Source organism: Hypomesus transpacificus, chromosome 15 (assembly GCF_021917145.1).
Source record: "Hypomesus transpacificus isolate Combined female chromosome 15, fHypTra1, whole genome shotgun sequence".
Lineage (NCBI taxonomy): Eukaryota > Metazoa > Chordata > Actinopteri > Osmeriformes > Osmeridae > Hypomesus > Hypomesus transpacificus.
Window position 1 is genome coordinate 14,501,500 of NC_061074.1, and position 21,943 is coordinate 14,523,442.

General features: G+C 40.5%; 2 protein-coding genes across 6 annotated transcripts in view; one reads left to right on the top strand and one right to left on the bottom strand.

The window, feature by feature from the left end:
* Nucleotides 1-166: 166 nt before the first annotated feature.
* Nucleotides 167-7,251, top strand: pgr (progesterone receptor). Its single transcript, XM_047035220.1, has 8 exons — nucleotides 167-1,583; nucleotides 1,696-1,805; nucleotides 2,362-2,478; nucleotides 2,866-3,171; nucleotides 3,773-3,917; nucleotides 4,149-4,279; nucleotides 4,597-4,754; nucleotides 4,858-7,251. The coding sequence occupies exons 1-8, from the start codon at nucleotides 658-660 to the stop codon at nucleotides 5,011-5,013; spliced, it is 2,049 nt and encodes a 682-aa protein (XP_046891176.1). The 5' UTR covers nucleotides 167-657; the 3' UTR covers nucleotides 5,014-7,251.
* LOC124477434 (rho GTPase-activating protein 42) overlaps nucleotides 6,158-21,943 on the bottom strand; it is a 35,926-nt gene continuing 20,140 nt past the window's right edge. For 2 of the 5 annotated variants that reach the window (XM_047035213.1, XM_047035218.1), the window contains exons 5-25: nucleotides 19,791-19,892; nucleotides 19,463-19,573; nucleotides 17,564-17,668; nucleotides 16,943-17,072; nucleotides 16,450-16,550; nucleotides 15,557-15,666; nucleotides 14,974-15,030; nucleotides 13,527-13,605; nucleotides 13,409-13,448; nucleotides 13,016-13,078; nucleotides 12,812-12,886; nucleotides 12,313-12,397; nucleotides 12,063-12,121; nucleotides 11,541-11,646; nucleotides 11,126-11,285; nucleotides 10,867-11,017; nucleotides 10,090-10,488; nucleotides 9,675-9,831; nucleotides 8,891-8,953; nucleotides 8,710-8,789; nucleotides 6,158-7,462 (exon numbers count right to left, since the gene is read on the bottom strand). In XM_047035213.1, the coding sequence (XP_046891169.1) occupies nucleotides 7,374-7,462; nucleotides 8,710-8,789; nucleotides 8,891-8,953; nucleotides 9,675-9,831; nucleotides 10,090-10,488; nucleotides 10,867-11,017; nucleotides 11,126-11,285; nucleotides 11,541-11,646; nucleotides 12,063-12,121; nucleotides 12,313-12,397; nucleotides 12,812-12,886; nucleotides 13,016-13,078; nucleotides 13,409-13,448; nucleotides 13,527-13,605; nucleotides 14,974-15,030; nucleotides 15,557-15,666; nucleotides 16,450-16,550; nucleotides 16,943-17,072; nucleotides 17,564-17,668; nucleotides 19,463-19,573; nucleotides 19,791-19,892 (2,322 nt within the window). In that variant the 3' untranslated portion in view covers nucleotides 6,158-7,373. The remainder of the gene's footprint in view (nucleotides 7,463-8,709; nucleotides 8,790-8,890; nucleotides 8,954-9,674; nucleotides 9,832-10,089; nucleotides 10,489-10,866; nucleotides 11,018-11,125; nucleotides 11,286-11,540; nucleotides 11,647-12,062; nucleotides 12,122-12,312; nucleotides 12,398-12,811; nucleotides 12,887-13,015; nucleotides 13,079-13,408; nucleotides 13,449-13,526; nucleotides 13,606-14,973; nucleotides 15,031-15,556; nucleotides 15,667-16,449; nucleotides 16,551-16,942; nucleotides 17,073-17,563; nucleotides 17,669-19,462; nucleotides 19,574-19,790; nucleotides 19,893-21,943) is intronic. The other 3 variants (XM_047035214.1, XM_047035217.1, XM_047035216.1) reach the window with 3 other exon arrangements.

Sequence of the window (21,943 nt, forward strand, 5' to 3'; positions counted from 1 at the left end):
AGTGAGCATATGCAAAGAGGCTAACTTAATATTTAAAAGTAGTTGTCCCTATACTGTTATATATATGTAGATATTCCCATCTTTTTTGGCATTGTGTGTGACCAGGATACACGGTTGACTGCAACATGTTGGGTCACGTTTGTGACTCAAAGCACAAAAAGGCAGGGCTTTCATGTTTAGTTCATTTCAGTCTAACCCACATAGTGAAATGTATAACTTGTCTTAAGAGGGATAGCTCCATCTTATTTGTTTTGATTACAGTAATTTATCATCTACCATACGAACTGTGGTCAAGAAGTCCAGTCAATGCCGAATCGACGCATCTTTGGACCAAAACACTTTAGGACCTAATTGGACGAGGCCAATTGTAAAAGTGAATTTTTTAAAAGACTGAATCGTGGCAGTGACAGAATGGAAGTTACGTTCATACATTTTGAATGCATTTTTGAATGCTGTCATTTAAAATAATTCCTAATTTGTTGAAGAAAAACAATTGCCGTCTACGCCCTGCCGGATCCCTACAGAGCTACAGCCTTTCGCAACCGGAGGCACATTTTGGGAAGGTCTTCACGCCGCTGCCAGCTACAGTCACGTCTAGTCACCAGTCAAACCCACAGGGTATTTTTCGTTGTATTGTGGGTTAGCCGAGGTCACAACATGGAAAGTAAAGCCAGCGGTAAGTTGGAAAGTTCATCGATTGCAGATTCCGCCGACACAAGTGAAATCGTAAGAAACTTACCTGAGAAGTACAGAGAAATAGTTTTTGGTCAGGAGAAGTTCTCAAATGAGCCTCAGCCTCAGGCAAGCACTTCATCGGCCATGCGTAATTTTGGACACATTGGCGCTTTTTACCCATATCCTGGCGCAAGCAACAACAGTGCCATGTATGAAGACTGTATTTCGACCGATTACTCACTAGGTAATAAATCATATTATGGCCGTGTTGACGAATATCTAAAAACCAACAGTGTCCCAATGGAAGATGTCTTTGCTAAGGTGTATAGAGCAAAAGAGGACACGTCAACGACTACAAACGCTCCGGAAAGTTTGCAGGGCATGCCATCCATTTCAGCCACCGGAGTGTGTAAATTCATTAAAGACGAAGAGGAACCGTCTCTAATTATGGACACTCAATGCCATGATTTCGATGTAACAGCGGACCTTAACATTCTTGATGCCAGTTATACAGAGAGAAAACAGCAAATAGGATTTGTGGAGCCGACACATTTCCCCACCTCGGCAACAGGTGAAGACGTCCTGGACGATGCCTCCCTACTTGCCGACTTGAATCAGACACAGCAGTTTGCGATGGTACCTCAAATAAGGAGTGACACCAGGGGTACTCTATCCGGTAAGGGTATGATGCACTTTGATACGACGAGTAGCTCACAGGCAACCCAACATTTGATGATACATAAAGGAGAGATTCCTAGATGGTCGATACAGAGTACAGAGTTCCAGTTGTGGTGCCAATCAGCTGGCGTCGCAGAGGAGAAGCACCCGTGTGGTTATGTATATCCGGACGGTATTCACGGATCAACATTGCTACAAAGATCCCCTACAACATGTAACGCGTATTCTGGGCAAGTATTAAGCATCAACAATTTGCATGTTTGTTATTTCACACATTTGAGTGTGGAAAATCATTTTTGTGATTTGTATTATGTATGTCTGTATGTTTCTTCTCATTTTCAGCTTACCTCCCCAAAGACTGTGTATGATCTGTGGGGATGAAGCCTCTGGCTGTCATTATGGGGTCCTAACCTGTGGAAGCTGCAAAGTATTCTTTAAAAGAGCAGTTGAAGGTGAGCAGATAATACATAAAATTGTATCATTTATCATTGTTGTAAATAATAATCATTATATCAGTGGTTGATGTCATGACACAAATATACATTCCAATTCATAATATGGAGTTGGCCTTTTCAGGTAACTGTGAATGTACACAATGTATTTTTGGGAAACATAAGTCTGACAAAAGTTAGTGTAAACTAAACATATGGTTAGGTTCTTATCATATATTTGTGAGAATGACCTTCCATGGTGGCTTACAGGGGTCATTAGCAACTGTATCACTTTGACCAGTGTTCACAGTGTTCTTAGTTTTTATCTTGCAATGAGAGATATGTAAGAGCCACTATCTGACCATGACCATGTCATCCCGTCCTCACAACCCAGCCTCTATCTCATCTTACCCTCTCTGTTCAAAAAACACTCTTGAATGAAGGAGCCACAGCCATATAAGACAATATTATCTGCTGCCAAGCAAGACATCTGTCTGTTCATTATTATTATCTATTGTTGGATCAGAGAAGACTCCATTTCAAACATGTGCAATGACTGTGTTCTTTTCTTGAATAGGCCATCATAACTATCTTTGCGCTGGTCGAAATGACTGCATTGTGGATAAAATTCGAAGAAAGAATTGTCCTGCTTGTCGCCTTCGAAAGTGCTACCAAGCTGGAATGATGCTTGGAGGTACATTTCCTTTTATGTGTGTGGTCCTTTGTTCTGATTCTGCTTGGTAAATGTCCAGATAGGTAATAAATAACAACTCAAAAAGGCAAAATAACACGTAATACTGCAAGTCCCTCGAGAAATAACTATACAAAAATGATTTACGAGTAGACATTTACTGATGAACAAATACTTGTTATTTAGTAACAAATGAATAAGAAAACCCACTGGACACCTTCTAATCTAGCAGTAACATTAAGCAACGTTTTTACTCAGTAATTCAAATTTGGACTGTAGCCTAAACCAAAATGTGAGGTTTTTGAATCATATTACTTATTATTGTTGTATTATATCTTTACAATGCAATGTGTTGTATCAATCTTACAAAGCCATATGATGATGTTTCAGGAAGGAAGCTGAAGCGCTTTGGGGGCTTAAAAGCCTTGGGTATGGCCCCATCCCTGATGTTCCAGTCTCCCATGGCCCTGCCTGGAGATAGTCAGGCCTTGGCCTCCATGCCCTGCATATCAAGCCTCCGCGAGCTGCAGCTATCCCCACAGATTGTTAACATCCTGGAGAACATAGAACCAGAGGTTGTGTGCTCAGGCTTTGACAACTCCCAGCCTGACATGCCCCACCTTCTACTTAACAGCCTGAACCGTCTGTGTGAGAGGCAGCTGCTGTGGATCGTCAGGTGGTCAAAGTCACTGCCAGGTAACAACAGACTCTTCTCAGGGTCAGCCTAGTCACCATGGCCACATGCAGGCGACACAGAAGGCCTCACCCCAAATACGGGCACAGATACAGGGCAATATTGTGTAATATGATCTGCATCGTGTAAAGATCAGGAAGACAGAAAGATTGATGAACAGTGAAGCAGTTCAGTGTGAATAACTCTTTGATTTTACATTTGTGTTTGGTGAATATGTTCATAGCTTTAGCAGCCATCACAAGTCAATAGTGGATGAGTGTAACAATAGGAATGTATTCACACTGACTAGCCACAGGTATGCAGGCTAAGAACATGGCGTACTCTCATTAAATGTAATTTATAGTCAACATCACCCACAACAGCCGCACAGAAAACCAAGCATGACTAGGATCAGATATGCAGGTTTTGCCTGAAAGGCGCGTGTGTGTGTGTGTGTGTGTGTGTGGGGGGGGGTAAAAATGCCTAATACATACACATACCGTGACAGTGACTTGTAAAGGGGAGAGATATGATTTTGAAATGTAATAATGTACGCCTACGATTAAAATGGATGGGTAAATGTTGACCTGGCTGACGCCATACTATCTTCCTTTCTTTTGATAGGATTTCGTACCCTACACATAAATGATCAGATGACCCTCATCCAGTACTCTTGGATGAACTTGATGGTGTTCTCTCTGGGTTGGAGGTCCTTTCAGAATGTTACCAGCGAATACTTGTACTTTGCGCCAGATCTTATCCTCAGCCAGTAAGTAATGGAAATTAATTATATGAATTTACAGGAGCTCTGACTAATTGACAGTATTTGATTGTAATTTCAATATGTAATTATTCTTCTATACAGTTGTATTGCAGATCTTCTTTCAGTAACCATGTAATGTGTCTAGCATATCAAACCAGTCTGTAAAATGCTATAATTCAGGTATGTTGTGAACATGTTAATGCTTACTGAGAGGAACTCTTCTTTGTTTCCTTAAAGAGAGAGAATGAGAAGATCACCCATCTATGACCTTTGCTTGGCAATGCAATTTATCCCCCAGGAGTTTGCAAGCCTTCAAGTGACCAGAGAGGAGTTCCTCTGTATGAAAGCCTTGATGCTACTCAACACTGGTAAACAACGACAGAAAAACGATACTTTTTGACCCTGTAACCAATTTTGCGCAAACTGTGGTACAAAGGTAGTGTTATATTTCTGAGTTAGAATGTAGTGTTTTTCTGCTTTGAGATAGGACCTTGACACAGTATTCATGTAGGAGCTGTCAACACCTTCAAATATTATTAAATTGACCTTTTGATCTTAGCATCAAAGAGCTGAATCCCCATAAACACATTCTCAGTAGTTAAACAGAGCACATAGTAGCTGAAACTGCATACTTTGTCCACAATAAGTGTCCATATTAATCATATAACAAACTCCCTCTTCCCAGTGCCCCTGGAGGGACTGAAAAGCCAGGCCCAGTTTGAGGAGATGAGGCAGAACTACATCCGAGAGTTGACAAAGGCCATCCACATTAAAGAGAAGGGAGTAGTGGCCAGCTCACAGCGTTTCTATCACTTAACCAAACTAATGGATTCCATGCATGAGGTAGGCAACACTCGAGGTAGGCTCATTCATCCAAGCCTGCAATTCAACCATTATTAGATCCAGACCAACACTGACACCTCTCCCTTTTTCTGTCCTGGTGCAGATTGTTAAAAAGGTCAACCTATATTGCCTGAGTACCTTCATTCAAGCAGATGCTATGAAGGTGGAGTTCCCAGAGATGATGACCGAGGTCATTGCCTCTCAGCTCCCCAAGGTGTTGGCAGGCATGGTCAAGCCCCTCCTTTTCCATAACAAGTGATGGTGACAATGACCCTGCCTCAAGTCATGGGGCCAAAGCCTGATGTACACAAACAGATCGGAGGGTGTGTGTGTGGGGGGTAATACTCAGTTCAGTTGAAAATGCTTTGCCTTTTAGTGTCTCTAGGTTCATTTGTTTTTGTTAAATATTTAAATCCATCAAGACCATTGTTACTTTGACCCAATGCCTCTAAGTCATTTACTGAGATGGAGAGTTGTTAATAGCATATTTTAGTTGCTGAAAGTTTGGACAGTTGTTTGAAATGTAAAGCACTTCTGTGTTTTGCTGCTCTTGAGTTTGTTTGTAATTTAATTTTTTACTGCACGAGTGTACAAGCAAATCTTTAGTAATGTAGAACTGGACAGAATCAAGAAATCAAGTCAGGAAATTAGGTCAATAAAATGTTGATTGCTATGGCAATTGCATAAGTCTTGTGTTTGTGAAAACAACAAACAATAACTTTATGATAAGGAAATACCATCTGGACACTGCCATCTGAACTAGAAGATAGCATATTCAGTGAGGAGATTGTAATGCCATGGCAAGGGCATATCTTTCTAACTTTCTTATAAAATCAACATTTCAAAGTTACTAAATATATAATATACTGTGGGCTTCCTTTCTGATAAACTACAGTATTTGTCTATCCAATACACCAAACAAATTTTTTCAAGCATTTCATTACATGTACAGGTCAATGGTATAATCTCTCCACATTGCATTTTTGCTGATTTAAATTCTTTAGGTTAAATAAAAATTATGTTCTATATATTACATGTATATAAGCCTTCCTTTATCCTCAATGAAAATATGTATCTATTTACAGACATTTTTGTAGAATAGGAGGATGATATTTTAGGGTTTTGTGTTCTCTGACCTGGAGATCCTAATGGAAGGGAGTACCATTCTTCATTCAGTATTCAAGGTCATCACATTCTCATGGATTAAATGGAAAAGAACACTGTGTTCTTGGCACGTACAACAATCTAACATATCAGGATCTATTCTTTCCTGTCATTTTAAGTCTTATACTGAAGTTATATTTATGTGTTTCATAATCAATACAGTATTTAATTATTATTAGAGTTTTGCTTTCAAGCCTTGATTTACATTTAAAAGCATAATGTAAAAACAAAAATTAAAATCACCTTTATAATACAATCTTTAATATGAAAATCTGAATCAGACATGTTTATCTTGTTTGAAATAATTGTTGCCATTGCTAGCACACCAGTGTACTAGAGAGCATTACAACAGTTAAAGCTTTCTCTTACCCTTACTAAACCATCAAGATAAAAATACATACTGTGTTCATCTATTACAATGATCTGTGAAAGGTAATAACGTTTTAGTCAACTACAAACTCAGAAGAATAGTACCATGTAGCTGCACAAAAGTAAAGGAGTGATAAAGACAATACTGTGAGAGTGTTGTGTCAATTATAGACACAATAATCCCTCTGAAGGAATCACGTAAATCTATTTACAGTGAATGGACTATTATAATATTGTGATTTTTTTATAACACTGATGAAAATAGTAACAAAATATTGGAAGAAAATCAGGAGTTCACTCCATTAACTCAACAGTACAGTTGCATTAGGTATTCAGAAATATTGAAAGACTGTAACCATGGTAACATCCACAGAAAGCTACATTCGTAGCTAGCTAAAATGTTAGTTATCTTGTATCATCAAATTTTAAGACGTCATATTGAATAAATATTTAAGAACATGTGTGCCAACTAACAAAAGGATCTATTAAATAATATCAGAAAACACTGTACTTTTTACAGTTTTTGGAACTATTAATCATTCATTAAGACGGGGACTGGTGGTGGAACATCTTAGCAAACTTCTAGTCTTTGACAACATTTTGTAAGTTATGCCTTAGTTATGCCTGATGCACATACTGATGCATGTAGCATTTTTATGCATTTCTAGTCAAGAGGATTATGTTGGAATACCTGCAGTGATATCATGGATTAATAGGGGAAAATCCTTCCAAAAGTATCTGGGTATCAACCATGTAGGATGGGAACAAAACTATGACATGGAATGTTCAAATGATCTTCTAAAGTACATACATTTGTGTATAAATAAAGCTTGAAGAAACTGTATTGATTATTTTCTAATAAACAACATATTTCACAAGTGCAATCAGGATCAAAATATTATATTAATCACAAAAAAAAGACGTGCATACTTCCAGCACTGAAAACCCAAATCACACAATCGAAGGATATGACTGAATCATTGTTCCTATAGGCTACGCAAAAGCTGAACGTTTTTCAATCACATTTAAGATTCTTGTTACCATGGATACCATGAATTAGGCTCTTTTTCCCCTCTTATAATTTTGTTAGAGAAAGACCACATAATTCTCTGGAATTAGGCCTGTCTTCCCCTCATATGTTGCTTGAAGCCAGCCTGGTTCAACAGAGGAATACACTGAGGGGGAAAAAACAGAAATAGTCAAAAAGAGATGTGAAGCATGGTGTCTCATAGACATCGCTCTTATCATGATCTAATAATGCATTTTATTTATATTATGCCCTAGCAATCTCATAGTACTACAGGTTTTTTTATTCAACCAATACATGTATTGTTGTAAATAGATAAATAGGGCTTTAAATGAGGTAAAAAGTGCTACAATAGTCTAATTTCAGATAAATGCTTTTTAAATAGCTTTAAGAAGGTCTGTCACCTCGGGTGTTCTAAGTTGTTCAGCTGTTAGTTCCACAGTCAATGGGCGGAGCAGAAGGCTTGGCACCTCATCAACCCCAGATTTGTTGTGGAGGCTGGTTTTACGGAAATGTTTTACCTTCTCTCTTTCGTGATCGTAGGAGTCATATCATGTGTACGCAAGGGACTTGTTTAATCATTAGCTAGAGTTTGTTTAGGCCAGAATAAGGTTACAATATTTCCCAAACCTGGGACTTACGAGAATTAAGGTTTTGACTCACTAGGTTTCTCGCCACAGACAAATAGGATGTGCTTTGCTACAATAATTAGCATTGATGACACATCGAAGGAGATACCAAGTCGGATTGCTCTTCAAAATTACACCACCCTATTAAGTAGTTTAACAGACCTCAAAGGCAGCTTTCTCACGCCAGATACAGTATGATTCATAAAACAGATTTTTAACCATGGGAAGTTCTTGCTTATTAGAATCCACAAAAATGGAAGGATGGAAATGTAAAGAACAGATAATACTGCTAATAAAGTTAATGATAAAAAAACAGGTATATTAATGATACGGATTGGAATACTAAAACGCGTAAGTAAACACAGAAATGGTGGGTAGTGAATGTTAGTGTCATGGTCTCAGCAGGCTTTGTTAGCAGAGTGGAACTGGAGTGGTTTCCTTTCATTACTAGGTTACTGTGACCTGCAAGACTGCATTGGGTAGAATGCCAATTTCTTGCCTCATGGAAAATCCAAGAGGTAATAAAAACCCAAAGTATAAAAAATACTTTCATTTTGTCTACACTATGCCAAGTCATTGCTGTGTGCTTCCAAAATAAAATGGATTCCCTCTACTTTAATGTGCAATCTTTAGTGAGCACAGGAAAGCATATTCAGATCACTGTGTCATACCGGGTATTGGAATACAAATAAAGAATGTTTATGACCCCTGTGCGGGATTTGAGGTAACAATCTAGATCTACATAGCTATCTGTGGGGTAACTCACCATTTGAGAACAGTGCCCCCTTTGGGAAACTGAGTTCATGGCTGTGTTCTGCCTCACATGAGTATCTTGCTTTGGCATCTCTGTACAAACAAATAAACAAATGCAGTGATCTAATATAAACTCACAAATGAAAGCGACGCAGCACACACATTTTCACAAGTCATATAACTTTATTCCTTACCTTCCAATTGGCAGTTGCGGTGATGGTGTGGCATTTTCAAACAGCAGTGCTCTTGCAGCGACCCTGAAAGACATAAGCAAAGCTTAACTAGTTTGAACACTTGTTTGGTATGTGTAAGTTACTGATATAAAAGGTGGTTGACATGAAAACACATTTAGTGAAAATTACTGATTTAAGTGTATACTATATTCTTTGACATGAAGTTTATTGTTTGAAGTTTACGTTCATTAAAGTACCAAAGCACAATAAGATAGGTTTTATTTTCTTCCTGTAGGCAAGAAGCAGGTTATATTGTCTTGACCCTGCACATATAATATTTCACATATAATAACTAGACAACAACTCTGAGGGCTAGCTGGCTAGGTGGTTTATTTATAAGGGAACTACTTTAAAGCTCATGTGATTGTCCTTTCCTACCATGACAAGTCAAACAATCTATTTGTCCCAAGAGAGACTGAAAGCATAGCACTGCTGGGTCACATCAACCCTGGAGTAGGCAGAATATAATTAAATCCAGGCCTCCCACTACCGGGGAAATACATAAATCTCTCAGACCTCTCTATTCCCAATCCTGTTAATAGAAGAAAAAGCCCCACACAAACCACTCAGGAAACTAAGCAACTATGTTTTTGTAATAATTTAACTTCTAATGTGTCGCCAACCCCTATTTGTGCATGGTTTGAGATGTAACTATAAATATACTTTCTCACAGCCAACATATTATTTGTGTTTTAGAGTATGCTGACAATATGTTGTCTTTGAAGAATGTTTTCAAATCAATTACACAGATCCGGGCCGCTGGTAGCCATTGGTAGCAGAGGTGTCGTTTCTACGCCTGGTCACTAGTTGCTTGGGTGGGAGGTGGGGATGGTCTGTAGGTTTGAAACTGTCGTGCACCACCAGTGACAGATTTTGGACTGAACTGAAGCAGCTCCTGGTGCCTTGAGGGAGCATGAAGAGAATGTCATTAGCCACAAGAGGAGGAGAGATACAGTGTAAGTACGTACTGGAAACATGTGTCACCGCATCAGGATTTTGTGAAGGTTTCGAAACTTGCTACAATGTACAATTTCATGGCTTTGTGCTGCTGGTTCACAATCTCTGACAAAGTAAGAATGGATCATTTTTCCTGAGCCCCTTGGGTTTCTAAAGAACATGAGTTTTACAGTGCTATGAGTTTTACTATAGTAGCAAACTACCTTCAGAGGTATGTAGTGATCTGAGAGAGGGGGCTGTGGAGCGGTTCAGCTGGGCTCCAAGGGCAGTATGGCAGTGAGGGGCTTTTTGGGGTACAGAGGTCTTAGCTGCATCGTAAAGTGAAGACAGACTCCGAGCGTCCTCTGACTCCCCATCTGTTCTGCCAGTGTCCTCTCTAGAGCTGGAATCTGGACTGCTGACGCAGGGAAGGACCGTGGGCCCATTGCAGGAGAGCTGGGAAGCGGCACGGTGCAGTCCAGAAGAGAGCGTGTCCTTTCCGTGGCAGGAGGAGCCTGTCTTTGAGGAGCTGTTCTGCTCAGAAGAGTGGGAGGATAGAGACTCCATGCTGCCCATGGGAGTGCTGCCCGGACTGCTGCTGAATGTGTCACCTGTACATGGGCCAGAGGGACGCCATGCAAAACACCGTCATTACAACCTGCTGACTAAAACAAGCTACAATTACAAGGTCTAAGGGAACATTTATACACATAAATGACCAAAAATATGTATTTACACTGGCATTCTGATCAGCGAGCACACTTTGACAACCTTGCACAACACAGTTATTGTTTTCACATACTTTGTTGTTCCCTCTAACAACTACAACTGTTATAATCCGTTCTTCGATATTTTTTCCGACAGATCATTTGTGGTAATGTGATCCAGTTGTATTCTACCGGTTAGGCTGATGATGTTGGGTGTTGACGGGCAGACTGGTTCTGTTATGTAGCCTGCAGGTTTACTGTCTAGTCTAGGCTAGTCACCGATGTGGGACTCACTGTCTGCGTCTGCTAGGCAGAGCGTTGGCGTGTAAATACTGCGGGGCTTTCTGGGGCCTGTGGACAGGCAGATGGCCCTGCTTCTGCGGGAGCCAAGTCTGGACTGCGGCACTGGGAGAGGCACATTGGGGTCAGGGGCTTGGTAGAAAATCTAGAGGGGGCAGAGAGTAAAGCTTTACAACTGGAATCTTAATCATAATCAGACTTTAGAATCACAAATAAAACATGTAGTCATGAACTTTGGCTATGATCTGCTTGCCTTGTCAAAGTTTTCGATTAGTATTTCCACCACAATGTTCTGGAATTTGATGTTCATCATGGCTGCCACAGTCTCTTCCTGAGAACGCATAAGTGTGGGGCCAAATATCACCCCTAGGTTGGACACTGTCATTAGGTTGAACTGGCTCTGGGTGGAAACTCTGTAAAGCACATATAGAGAAGGACAGAAACAAACATGTAATCAAAACGTCACCTGTAACACCCTTAACATTATGACACGCTATGGACATTTACTATTCATCTTGTGAATGAGGTAAGACAATCTTAAATGACTGGCCCAAGGAAAAGTGCACCTTCTCAAAATCGTGTAATTATTCCACCAATATGACAAACTCAGTCCTGAATGACTTCTGCCAAAGTAGCATCTGCACAATATCAATTGCAGGGATACTTACGTGACCAGGTGTTTAATCAGTATCTCCAGCATATCCTTATTCCTCTCAGGGAGCTTGTGAACCAAGGCATGGACAGCACACACCCTGTAGTTCTGGTCATCTGACTCTAAGAATAGTGTGACAGGGATATAGGTCAGCACGTTACAGTATCCACATATATCATCTCTAGGTTTAGATAAGACTGCTAAGAAACTGTAGAGCAACTGGACCAAATCATTCCAGTGCACCTATATAGTGTAGTATGCAGTATATTCTCTGTACAGCAGACCTTACGGATGATGGCTGCATAAATGTTATAAATAAACATTGTTTGCAAAGTTTGCAAAGAATAATTCATTTGCTAGATCCTCCGACTTTTAAAGCCTTGAATGTACAAAATACTAGAACAATTGCTAGATCCTCCGACTTTTAAAGCCTTGAATGTACAAAATACTAACAATGAAGTAACATAATGTTTTTCTCCACAGGATACCTCTTGTTGGCAAGCCTGACTTTCCTTATTGGAACAGTCTCATAACTTACTGACAGCAAGGAGGAAATCTTTGTGAAGCTTGAACGTCATAAGAGGCTCAGAGAGGCACCTGATGGAATAAAGGAACAAATGGCACTTGTAATTTGGCACCTAGTAACGCAGTGTTTTAATTCAAATGGAAAAAAGAACATCTTCCTTTGAAAGGGGCAGCAATGATTTAAGATGAACACTTCATAAAAGCATTAAGGGAAATCAGGACGGCAACCAGGCAATGAAACACAGCCAGCAGGGCAAGCTGACCTGAGGTAATTCTTGAGACCGCTGGTGATGGTTTTGTTATCCCATGTATCTGGGTCCAGATCCTTATCCACTGGGGCTTTTGTGGCTGTTAGTAACACAGTTTTTCATTATTAAAACATTATACCTGAATTGCAAATATCATCCTGGCATTATTCTGTACATCCCTACAGTTACAGACACAAATATGTTTGATAATTGCAGATGAAATACATTTTACAGTTAGTAAAATAAAATAAATAAATAAAAAAGTAGTAGCTTATTTTTTGCATGGTCTCAGAAAGGACATTGTGTAATCATTTGAGTGGGTCTGTGTTTGTGTGTGCATTTCATAAACACTGGTCTGGCTTGTTGGACCCAGGAGAACATATTGACCACTTGCTTTTACCATGTTTGACCACAAGAAGGAGCTCTTCGCCTACATATGGTTGCCCACCACTGAACAATGTAGCGATGTATTGTGAGTGCGCCATAACAACATCCTAGGAGGGGGTCTTCTTACCAAAGACAGTGGTCATCAGCTTCTGAACCTTGGAATTGACCCCTCCAATTCTGTACAGTCCCATGGTGTTGATGCCTGTAGGATAAAGCAGAGGTTTGACAGAATTACTCTGCAACCAACCCCTTCAGCAAGACATTTGAAGCAGAGACGCCTACGCTAATGTGAAGTGATTTGCTTTACAGCCTTTCAAAAAAAATGACTCACCTCTCATTTCCACTAAGTCGATGCACTTCCTCACAAAATTAAAGCCAGCCTCGTTTAGAAATGCTGTGATAAAGCATAACAATACGACACATGAATGACTTTCTGGGTCACACACAAAACCTCAATGGAAATAAAATGCACATGGAGTTGTTTGATTCTAAGTTGGTATGCTTCAGGGTTCTGTGGAACATAAATCTGACTTGTGTAGGTGTAGTCAAATTGTGTTAAGGAGCTAAAAAGGATGACTCCTGACACATCACATAGAGATATGCTTAAATATTGAAATACACATTATAATACACTTATACAATTCCATTAAAATGATGTGTATTTTACAGTTAATGTTTCACATTAATCATGTGGGATACGGAATTGGAATACTGAACTACTTACTTTCTTCCTTCTTGCTCAGTATAGTTGGAAGATTGTAAATCTGGAAAACAATAACATAATATGTTATATGAGAGAGAAAGAGTGAAAGAGAGAAACAGAGAGAAATAGAGATCCTTACCGGCTCCTTGCCATCCATGGCCTCCAGCCACAGTCTCCTGTTGGACTCTGAGAGAGCCTGCAGTGTGACGATGCCATGTCTGGAACAGGTTCAGAGAAAACCAGGTCTCTTTCACATCTCATAGCCTCAGGTGCTCAAACAGACCAATGTTTACACTGAAGCTTTTGTAAAAGGACTACTGTGCCTTGACTAGCTGGTGTGAATCTTTGCTCCAACAACGCCTGTCCTCTGTTGTCTTTGTGATTATACTGCACTCCCAATTAACAAATGATTGTGTGCTTGATTTAAGAGGGGTTCATTTTTATTCCCAGCATGCATGTGCCTTCTCCATGTGTGATTCTATAGAGTGTATCACCAGGTGTTCATATGCTTCTTAGCTAATCTCTCTATGCCCCATTACTCTCATGTCTCATCTCAGAGAAGCTTGAGGCCATCATGACATTGAAAGTAACCAGCAATGGTGAATGCGTCCGTGTGGAAATAAAAGTCTTCCCAAAAAAATTCTGGAAAAACTGTCTGCAGCCCTTAAAAGCATTTTTACTATCTTCTAAAGCTGGCACACCTCTGTTAAATAATTTGTCACAATGTTCAATTTTCATACACTGATAAAAAAACGCATGGCCAGAAGTGAAAGTTAGTGCTGGCGGAGAGCTATGTCCTGTTGGTGCTGAGATGGGTGGCCTGATTCTCACTAAGCTGTAAGAATAACATGTTTAATATAATGAGGATGAATGGATGAGCTGGAAGCTGACAGGAGCATTGCCCACATTGCCCTTGTGGTGAGAACAGCAGCTTATGGCATCTCTGGGGGTGATGAATGAGTTGCCCTGCTAGTAAACTGGAGTTATTGTCAATGCTCAGCAGTGGTGGGCAGGGTGAGGACTGCTGCCCCTGGTACAACTTGGTTAGAAGAAGACAGTGTTATACGCGACACATTCCCTTTCTGGGGCGCACCCAGTCATAAATGCGCTGACGCTGTGCATTGTCGAATTATACAATTTGATCTATTCAGCCTTTCTCTCCCAGTGGCAGCTGATTTGCTGGCTTCAAATCTTCTTATCAATCTCTTGCCCCACTCTTGTGGTTTATACCACCATTGCATTAGACACCAATCAACAAGACATGTTCCCTGGTGCCTAGCGGGTCTTCTGAATCTTTAGATTTGAGGTACAATTTATGAATGATTAAATCACTTGTCAGAATGTCAAAATCAATGCATTCCTTACATAATTTGAGATATGGTATTAAACAGGTCAGCTGCATTTCCCCTCATGTTTTTCTCCAAATTCACCAGATGGTATCATTTCATTTGAGCGATTGAAACATTTAAATTGTTATTTAAAAAGATTATCTTAATTTAAGTTTCTAGAGAATCAGTGCATGAAATGATTAGCAGCACACATGCAGCACATGCAACTGCACTAAGAGGGCAACACTGTTCACATACCGGACTTTACAGAAAAACCGAAGTGGTCTGAAAAGAGTTCCATGATAGATGTCATTTCTACATTAACATGAACACAGAGAAAAGGGAAAATGGGTACATATAGAAAACTAAATGAAAATATACTTAAAATACTACACAGTTACAAACACAGTACAAAAAGACGTTTGTGAGACAGAAAATTAGGAACATGCAAGACAAAAACAGAGCTGAAAACATCTAGCCTAAACATTGAAACTAAAAACTATTATAATTACGCCAATTAAGATTAAACTGGAAACATTAACAACTGTTAATCAACAGGAACATAAACCATATGTAGTCTATCTATAGCCATAGCAGTTATGGTTAAGTTCCAGAATCAAACATTGGTCTGATTAGGAGTCACCCAGCAATTGTAGGGACTGAAGCCCTAATTAGCACTTTAATGTATATGGCACCTTAATTCTGCACATCACAAGTAAGTGTATCTGTAATCGTATGACACTATTGTGAATGAATTTCTGTTTCCATTCATGTTTTCAGTCCATGTGAGTGACAGGACAACAATACGAGCACAGAAAAAACTAGATCAATTATGACAGACCTCTCAACCACTTCAACGTCAAAGCAGAATCTCTTGTCGATGGAGTCAGTCTTCCTTCGAATACAGGACTTCAGCTTAAACATCTCAGCTGGGCTCAGTACCAGACCATTCTAAAAGGGAACAGTGGAGTTGATTAAAAAGGTTTTGCATACTTTACTGTAACACCAGAATTCAACACAATTTGCACTAATTGTATGAATCATTTCATTTTTTTCTTTGAAGACACACAGAAAGGTCATAGGGCCATATTATAATAACAAAAAGGTACCTGGCAAAACCAAATTGTCATGTGACAAACACTGTAGGGAAATTGTGCATAAATTAGCACTTTGCTGGTGCAATATCCCTGCCATTACCCAAGCCAATCACAATTTCACAAAATGACAACACTTGTGCAGGTGCTTCATACACAATACAGCACGTTAAATAAATGACCTTACAGTAACAGCTACAATTCACATCATTAGAAAGATCCATAGTTGCCTTATTATAAAAAAAGAATAATGACTGAAATGACTGCAGTAGATAAAAGACAGTAAAGTGACACTGTGAAGTGACACGTCAAGACATTGTGAAGACCATAAACATGAAGCCGATAAGAATGTTGTCAAGGAGAAGACATCACCCAACAGTATGTGTCCAATTCCATATTTAAATAAAATATCCCATTGTGCTTAACACACTGCTCCCAACACTCAGGACATTCTCAATCCAGTCTGTGGAAAACTTTGGAGAGGCTGCACAATTTGCTGTGGTCAAGGTCTTTAATGACTTACGTAAGTATTGACAAAGGATCCCACATGTTTTGATACACTACTCGGTATTGGTACTTTTATAGAAATAAGACACGGTTTGCATGACCACCTTTTTAGCGATTTTGATCTGCCCGTTACCTGCTTTCCAGCTGACTTATTGTCAGTATTGCTCATGGTGAAGGTATTGCTTCCTTTTTCGTATGTGCAGTAGTGTCGTGTCCATGTACACCCCAGAGGCCCTGCAACACAACAGAGGGAGGCAGGTCAAAAAAGAATCCCAAACCTTTGGAATGAATTCTGAATTCTGTAAGATATCAAATGTTGTTGCAACCGTGGATGTAAAGTGGTACTGTGCTGTGTTTCGTCTCCTGTTTGAGAGTACATCAAAGTGCATCAATTAAACAGACTTATGACCTGTGGTGAAGCAATCAATTCTACGGAGGGGAGAGGAGAGATTTGTTTATGTTGATTGGTACTGTATAAAGGCCATGCACTTGTCTGTGCAAGGAAGCTGTGAGCCTGCAGGCAGTCAGGCAGGCAGGCGGGGAGGCATGCAGGGAGGAAGACAATGAGGAAGACAAGGAGGCAGGGACGCTTATGTGAACACAAACTTGATTGTGAGAAAACTCACGTTTCTCCTGAACGTAGAGGAAGCCCTCCATGGTCCACTGGCCTGGGGGGTTATAGTCCTGGTCTGCAGACTTGATTCTTTTCATCAGCTTCTCCACTTCCTGCTTGGTGCTCACAAAGTTGTTCCTTGTCTGCATTAGAAACAAATGGATATATGGCTATAGAAATGCTTGATAACTCCTTGGGAACACTAGTAATATAACCAAATTAAATACCTCCAATAGATCCCAAACCACAATGAAAAATTCAATAGCTTTTGACAGCAGGTCAAACACAGAGCGAGCCATTAGAGTTCAGTGCTATCCCTCTTGTGGTGGCAGTCAGCATAACAGCATGTAGCCTCTAACCCAGAAATGGCAGCACCCACTTGTGTCTGGATACTGGCTGACAGAGTCCTCTTGCATACAGAGTAACTGAGTGGGCCTATTGGAGCCAGTGAACTTGATCAAATCAGGGCCCTGAGGCTATGACTGGCAGTCACCGGAATGGATGGGCCCTTCAGTTGTCTCTAACAATACAATTACATAAACATTTTTGACATAATCTGCGGAAACAATTGTGTTTCTATTATGGGCTGGAGAGTCGATCACAACAAGTATTAAGAGGAGAGAGGGTATCTTACATTCTGCAGGTTGAACTGAAGCTGCTGCTTGTAGGGCTCAAACTCATGTGCAAGCTCATACCCTTCATGGTAGAAAGTGAACAGGCCCTGCAGGAAGGCCAGAAGCTGCCAGGGAACAATACAGGAAGACTACTTAACCATAGACATGGACACACGCATACAATACCTACATGCACACATTGCCCATCGTACAACACTGCTGTAATCATCACAATGGTGTACTTAATATGTGTGGGAAGACTAAAGCAGCCTCATCAACATAAAGTCATCACAAAGTGTACTTGTGTGCAGTACAGTTATGAGGTAAACACAACAGCATTACAGGGGTTAGGCTCAGGCCAACTTGTCATTTGGAGCTTTGATGGACTGGGGAAACAAAATGAGTTTTTAGAGCTAGTGAGCCTGCACTGGGGGACTTGAGGGAAGAGAAAGACGGTACTCAGGAAGGACGTGGGTGGGCTCTGAAATAATATCTGGGACCTGTCTGATGATTGTTTCATCAAAGACAGCTTGGAGTGTGTGATGCTTCCCAACCCGCATGATTATCATGGCTCTCCGTCTTAGCCAGGTAATCTGGGCTTTCAACTGTACACTGAGATCACCAATCCAGGTTTAGATGCCATACTAGGATGGATGATCTCAAATATGGCATGATAGGAGAGGTGCAACACTGTCTGGTTGGCACCAACCAGCCTGACCCTCAGCCTGAGAAGGAAGTATAGCCGCTGTTGGACCCAAGTACAGACATTTTCTAGCACTTATGTATTTATTCTACAGTACAGAAGGAATATAGTATACATTTTGCATTCCAACATGCACTGTATATGTATATCATATAAAAACATTTGAAATTATGTTATTGTGTCTGTATGCACATTTCTGTATCTTCTGTATATGATTGAACAGTGTCAATGTGTCAACATGAGAACTAGATTCTGGTATCGGTATCGAATATGGTACACCAGAACAAGCTTAACAAGGAAATCAGCCAGTTGAGGATTTACAGGGATAAAAGGAAATTGATTTCTCTTTTTGTGTAAAAGATAAGAGCTTGACCACTGAGGGGAAAACTTTGAAGGCTTCTTTGTGAGTGAGGGCTTATCTGGTCTGCTGACTGAAGAGTCTTGTACGGCTCAGATTGCCGCTCGGCAGTGTGGTCACTCTTTCCATCCCCGGACACAATTGCTGATGTAATATCTGAGGTGTAGATACATATCACAATAGTTCACTGTCTGAGTGTCCATATTCATCATGGGCAAGGTTAGGCCTTGTCACCCCCTCCCCCCTTCTACTTAGGGTTAGGAAATTTACATTTTTGGCCCAGGTTCTCAGTGAGCTGCCAGCGATGGAAACAAATGGGGCCCGGGGTTTTTAAAGAGCCGCTTAGCTCGTCTCTCACGTTCCCTGCTACTTAATACCTGAGAACGTAATGCCTCTTCTTAATTTCCTGTCTAAAGATGAGGGCACTGCCAAACACCCTCCCCATCCCTGGAAATTGGGGTTTATGGTGTTTTAGATCAGCCCTTTGTGCATAGTCTTGTTTTATTTGAAATCGACCACTCCACCTTCATAGCAGGTGCTATGGCCTAAATACTTTGTTGGCTTTCAAAACAGATAACGACTTGTGGCCATTCATTATCCCTTCCATAGCCATAAGATTTTCTCCCCAGAGTACGTGGATGTGTACGAGGTTACTCTCTCCTATCTACCCTCTTTGGACATCACACCTGTAGGGGAGGACATAACAGATATGGACATGTGGCAGACACACACAGATTCATGGCATGGCCTGAAAATATGGTCTAGGTCTTAGTCAGATGAGAGGAGAGAGAGACAAAGAAGAATTATCGATTTGTATTTATCTCTTAAACCTAAATAAAGAATTAAACAGTTACTTACGGGTTCAACAAATTCAAATTTCTTCTTTTCTTGCACCTCTTGGATTTTGAACACATACTCAAGAGATGCATCATAAAAGGCGTGTTTTTCTTTGTCAATCTGTGTGTCAGCCTGGGAATGAACAAACACTAGGTTACTCTGATGACACAAGAAGGCCAAAACCTGTGTATGCACAGTGGACAACTGGGACAGAGTAAGTTAATGGTTACACCATCACTTTGGAAACCTATACAAACCATTGCCTGGTAAGGAAATGAGTAACTAATGATGCAAATAATTGTGCTACAGATACCCTGGGTAGTTGTGTGCAGAAGAGTGATTGTCAAACCTCTTGTAGGAATGTCTCCTTCTTTTTAGAAGATAAGTTGAGGTGCTTCTCCAGGATGGAATAGTATTTCTCTGTTTCCTTGTCGAATTTCTTCTTTCCCTCCTAAAACAGGGGATATACAGTTGGACATCTGTGTTGACTCTGATAAACATGCTATAGATTACCGTAGCCATAACAACATGGCTTGGCATAATGAGCACATGATGTCTGTGGTGAAACAGCACGGCCACTAGGTGGGGGTCTAGATTCATTTTGCCGCCAGGCTATTTGTACCAAGTAATATTGGTTTGGCCCATAAATGTATCTCTTTTATTTAGTATTGGTACATGACCCCAAAATGGTCAACAGACAAACAATATGGTCAGTAATAACCTAAATAAACATGTATAATAATAGCTTTATTGTATGGGAAAAGCCTTGTTTTGTGCTTTTGTTTAACAAAGCTGAAATACAAAACAGGTCTTGTAATTGTACAATTGTAACAATCATACTGTTACTAGAAAATCAAAGCATTTTCTTGCTTCACTGTCCAGTTCTGTCGTCATATTCTAAAAACTGAGCTACGGACTCTCGTCAGTGTTGAGCTTACGAGCTGGAAATCGATATTTTATGCCAGATGCCCATTTACTAACCACGTGGACTTGGAGTTTGAACACTTCACCTAACAACAGATCCAATTCACAGGCCGTAATGATACTCTGTCCAAGCAGAAAGGATCCGTCTGGCTGAGGGTAGCCAAGCTTGTCCTGATTTAAAACACTGCATGCCTGGACTCTAAACCAGTCTTCACCCACTTATTCTCCTTCTCACTCTACAAACACACACCAAAGGGCCTGTCGAGAGACTGAGGGGAAGGGATATTTAGAGCAAACTGCCACTGTAACCAGACCTTTGGTAGCTTGTTTTTATTCCCATGGCCCTTGAATTAACCCTGGGCCTAATCTGCTACCTACTGATATGACGTAACACAGCATGATGTTTCAGCAGTCCCATCTCACTTTAAATCATTGGACACAAATTCAAACAGGACCCTCTTACCCCCTACATCACTATTACAATTCCCCACAAAAATCAATATATAATTTCATGTGTTACATTCCTATTTCCGTCTTTCTTGATGTCTGGCCCAAGATGGTATTTTTAGGGGGTTGACAAATCAATGTGTACATACATCCCCATACTCATCTGAAGAGAAAATAAACAGGTATAACACAAAATAAATAAAAAGATAAATAAACATGATATAATGTTGACAGAAAATAAATTTCCCTTTGGGTTTGTACAGTTTTTATTGGAGAGCAAAAGGAGAGTTGACAGTGTCTTTGTGAATGCTGTTGACATGTCATTTGGGAAGAATCCACCCAGAGAAAACCCAGGGGAAGCCACACACACTGGGGATTACGTCAAATGAAGAGCTTTAGGTGCAGTCAGAGCCCCTGCCCTTTCAAACAGAGCGGATGTGAGTGTTCCAGGAAACTCCTGGCATGTGTGTACACTTACTGTTTAACACGCTAACAGACATAGGGATAGAGAGAAAGGGAGAGTGAAAAGGCCGGGTAAGACTACAGTGAGCTGCGGATAAAGTAATTCAACACTCCCTAGCTTTGTTTAGATCCTGGCAGAATGTGTATTAACTGGTTAAACCATTAAATGAACTTCCAGGAGTGCAGATGTTTACAGGTCTGTCCTCACTTTGAGGGCCAACTTCCCTCTCAGGGTCCTATGGCCATCAAAACCGGGTAGCGACACTTTACAGATCCGACACCCTGGTGATGGTGGTGGCAGGTTGTGTTAAAGAGAAGTTTTGAAGCCTGATGTAGAGTGGCAGGGGACATAGCCATTGATAGACAGACCCTGGAGTATTTTACAAGTCCCTGACAGAACCTTATGTCATAGCCTTCCAGCTATCCGACCGCCAAGGACAGATGGAGCCAAACTAGGACTGCCAGGCACCTCCCTGTGGTTTCTCCTGCTAGTCAGACTTCCTCATCTGTTTAGTTTGCCTTTATGCATAAACGAGAATCAAATAGCTAAAGGCTACCCTGGTGCTTACTTTGTGAGCACTGAGATTCCTTGATGAGGAAGTCTCTTGCCAGCATGCTGTCATTATTGTTAGTGTTCTTTGATGGTCCTTTTCTCAGGTGGGTGAGTCT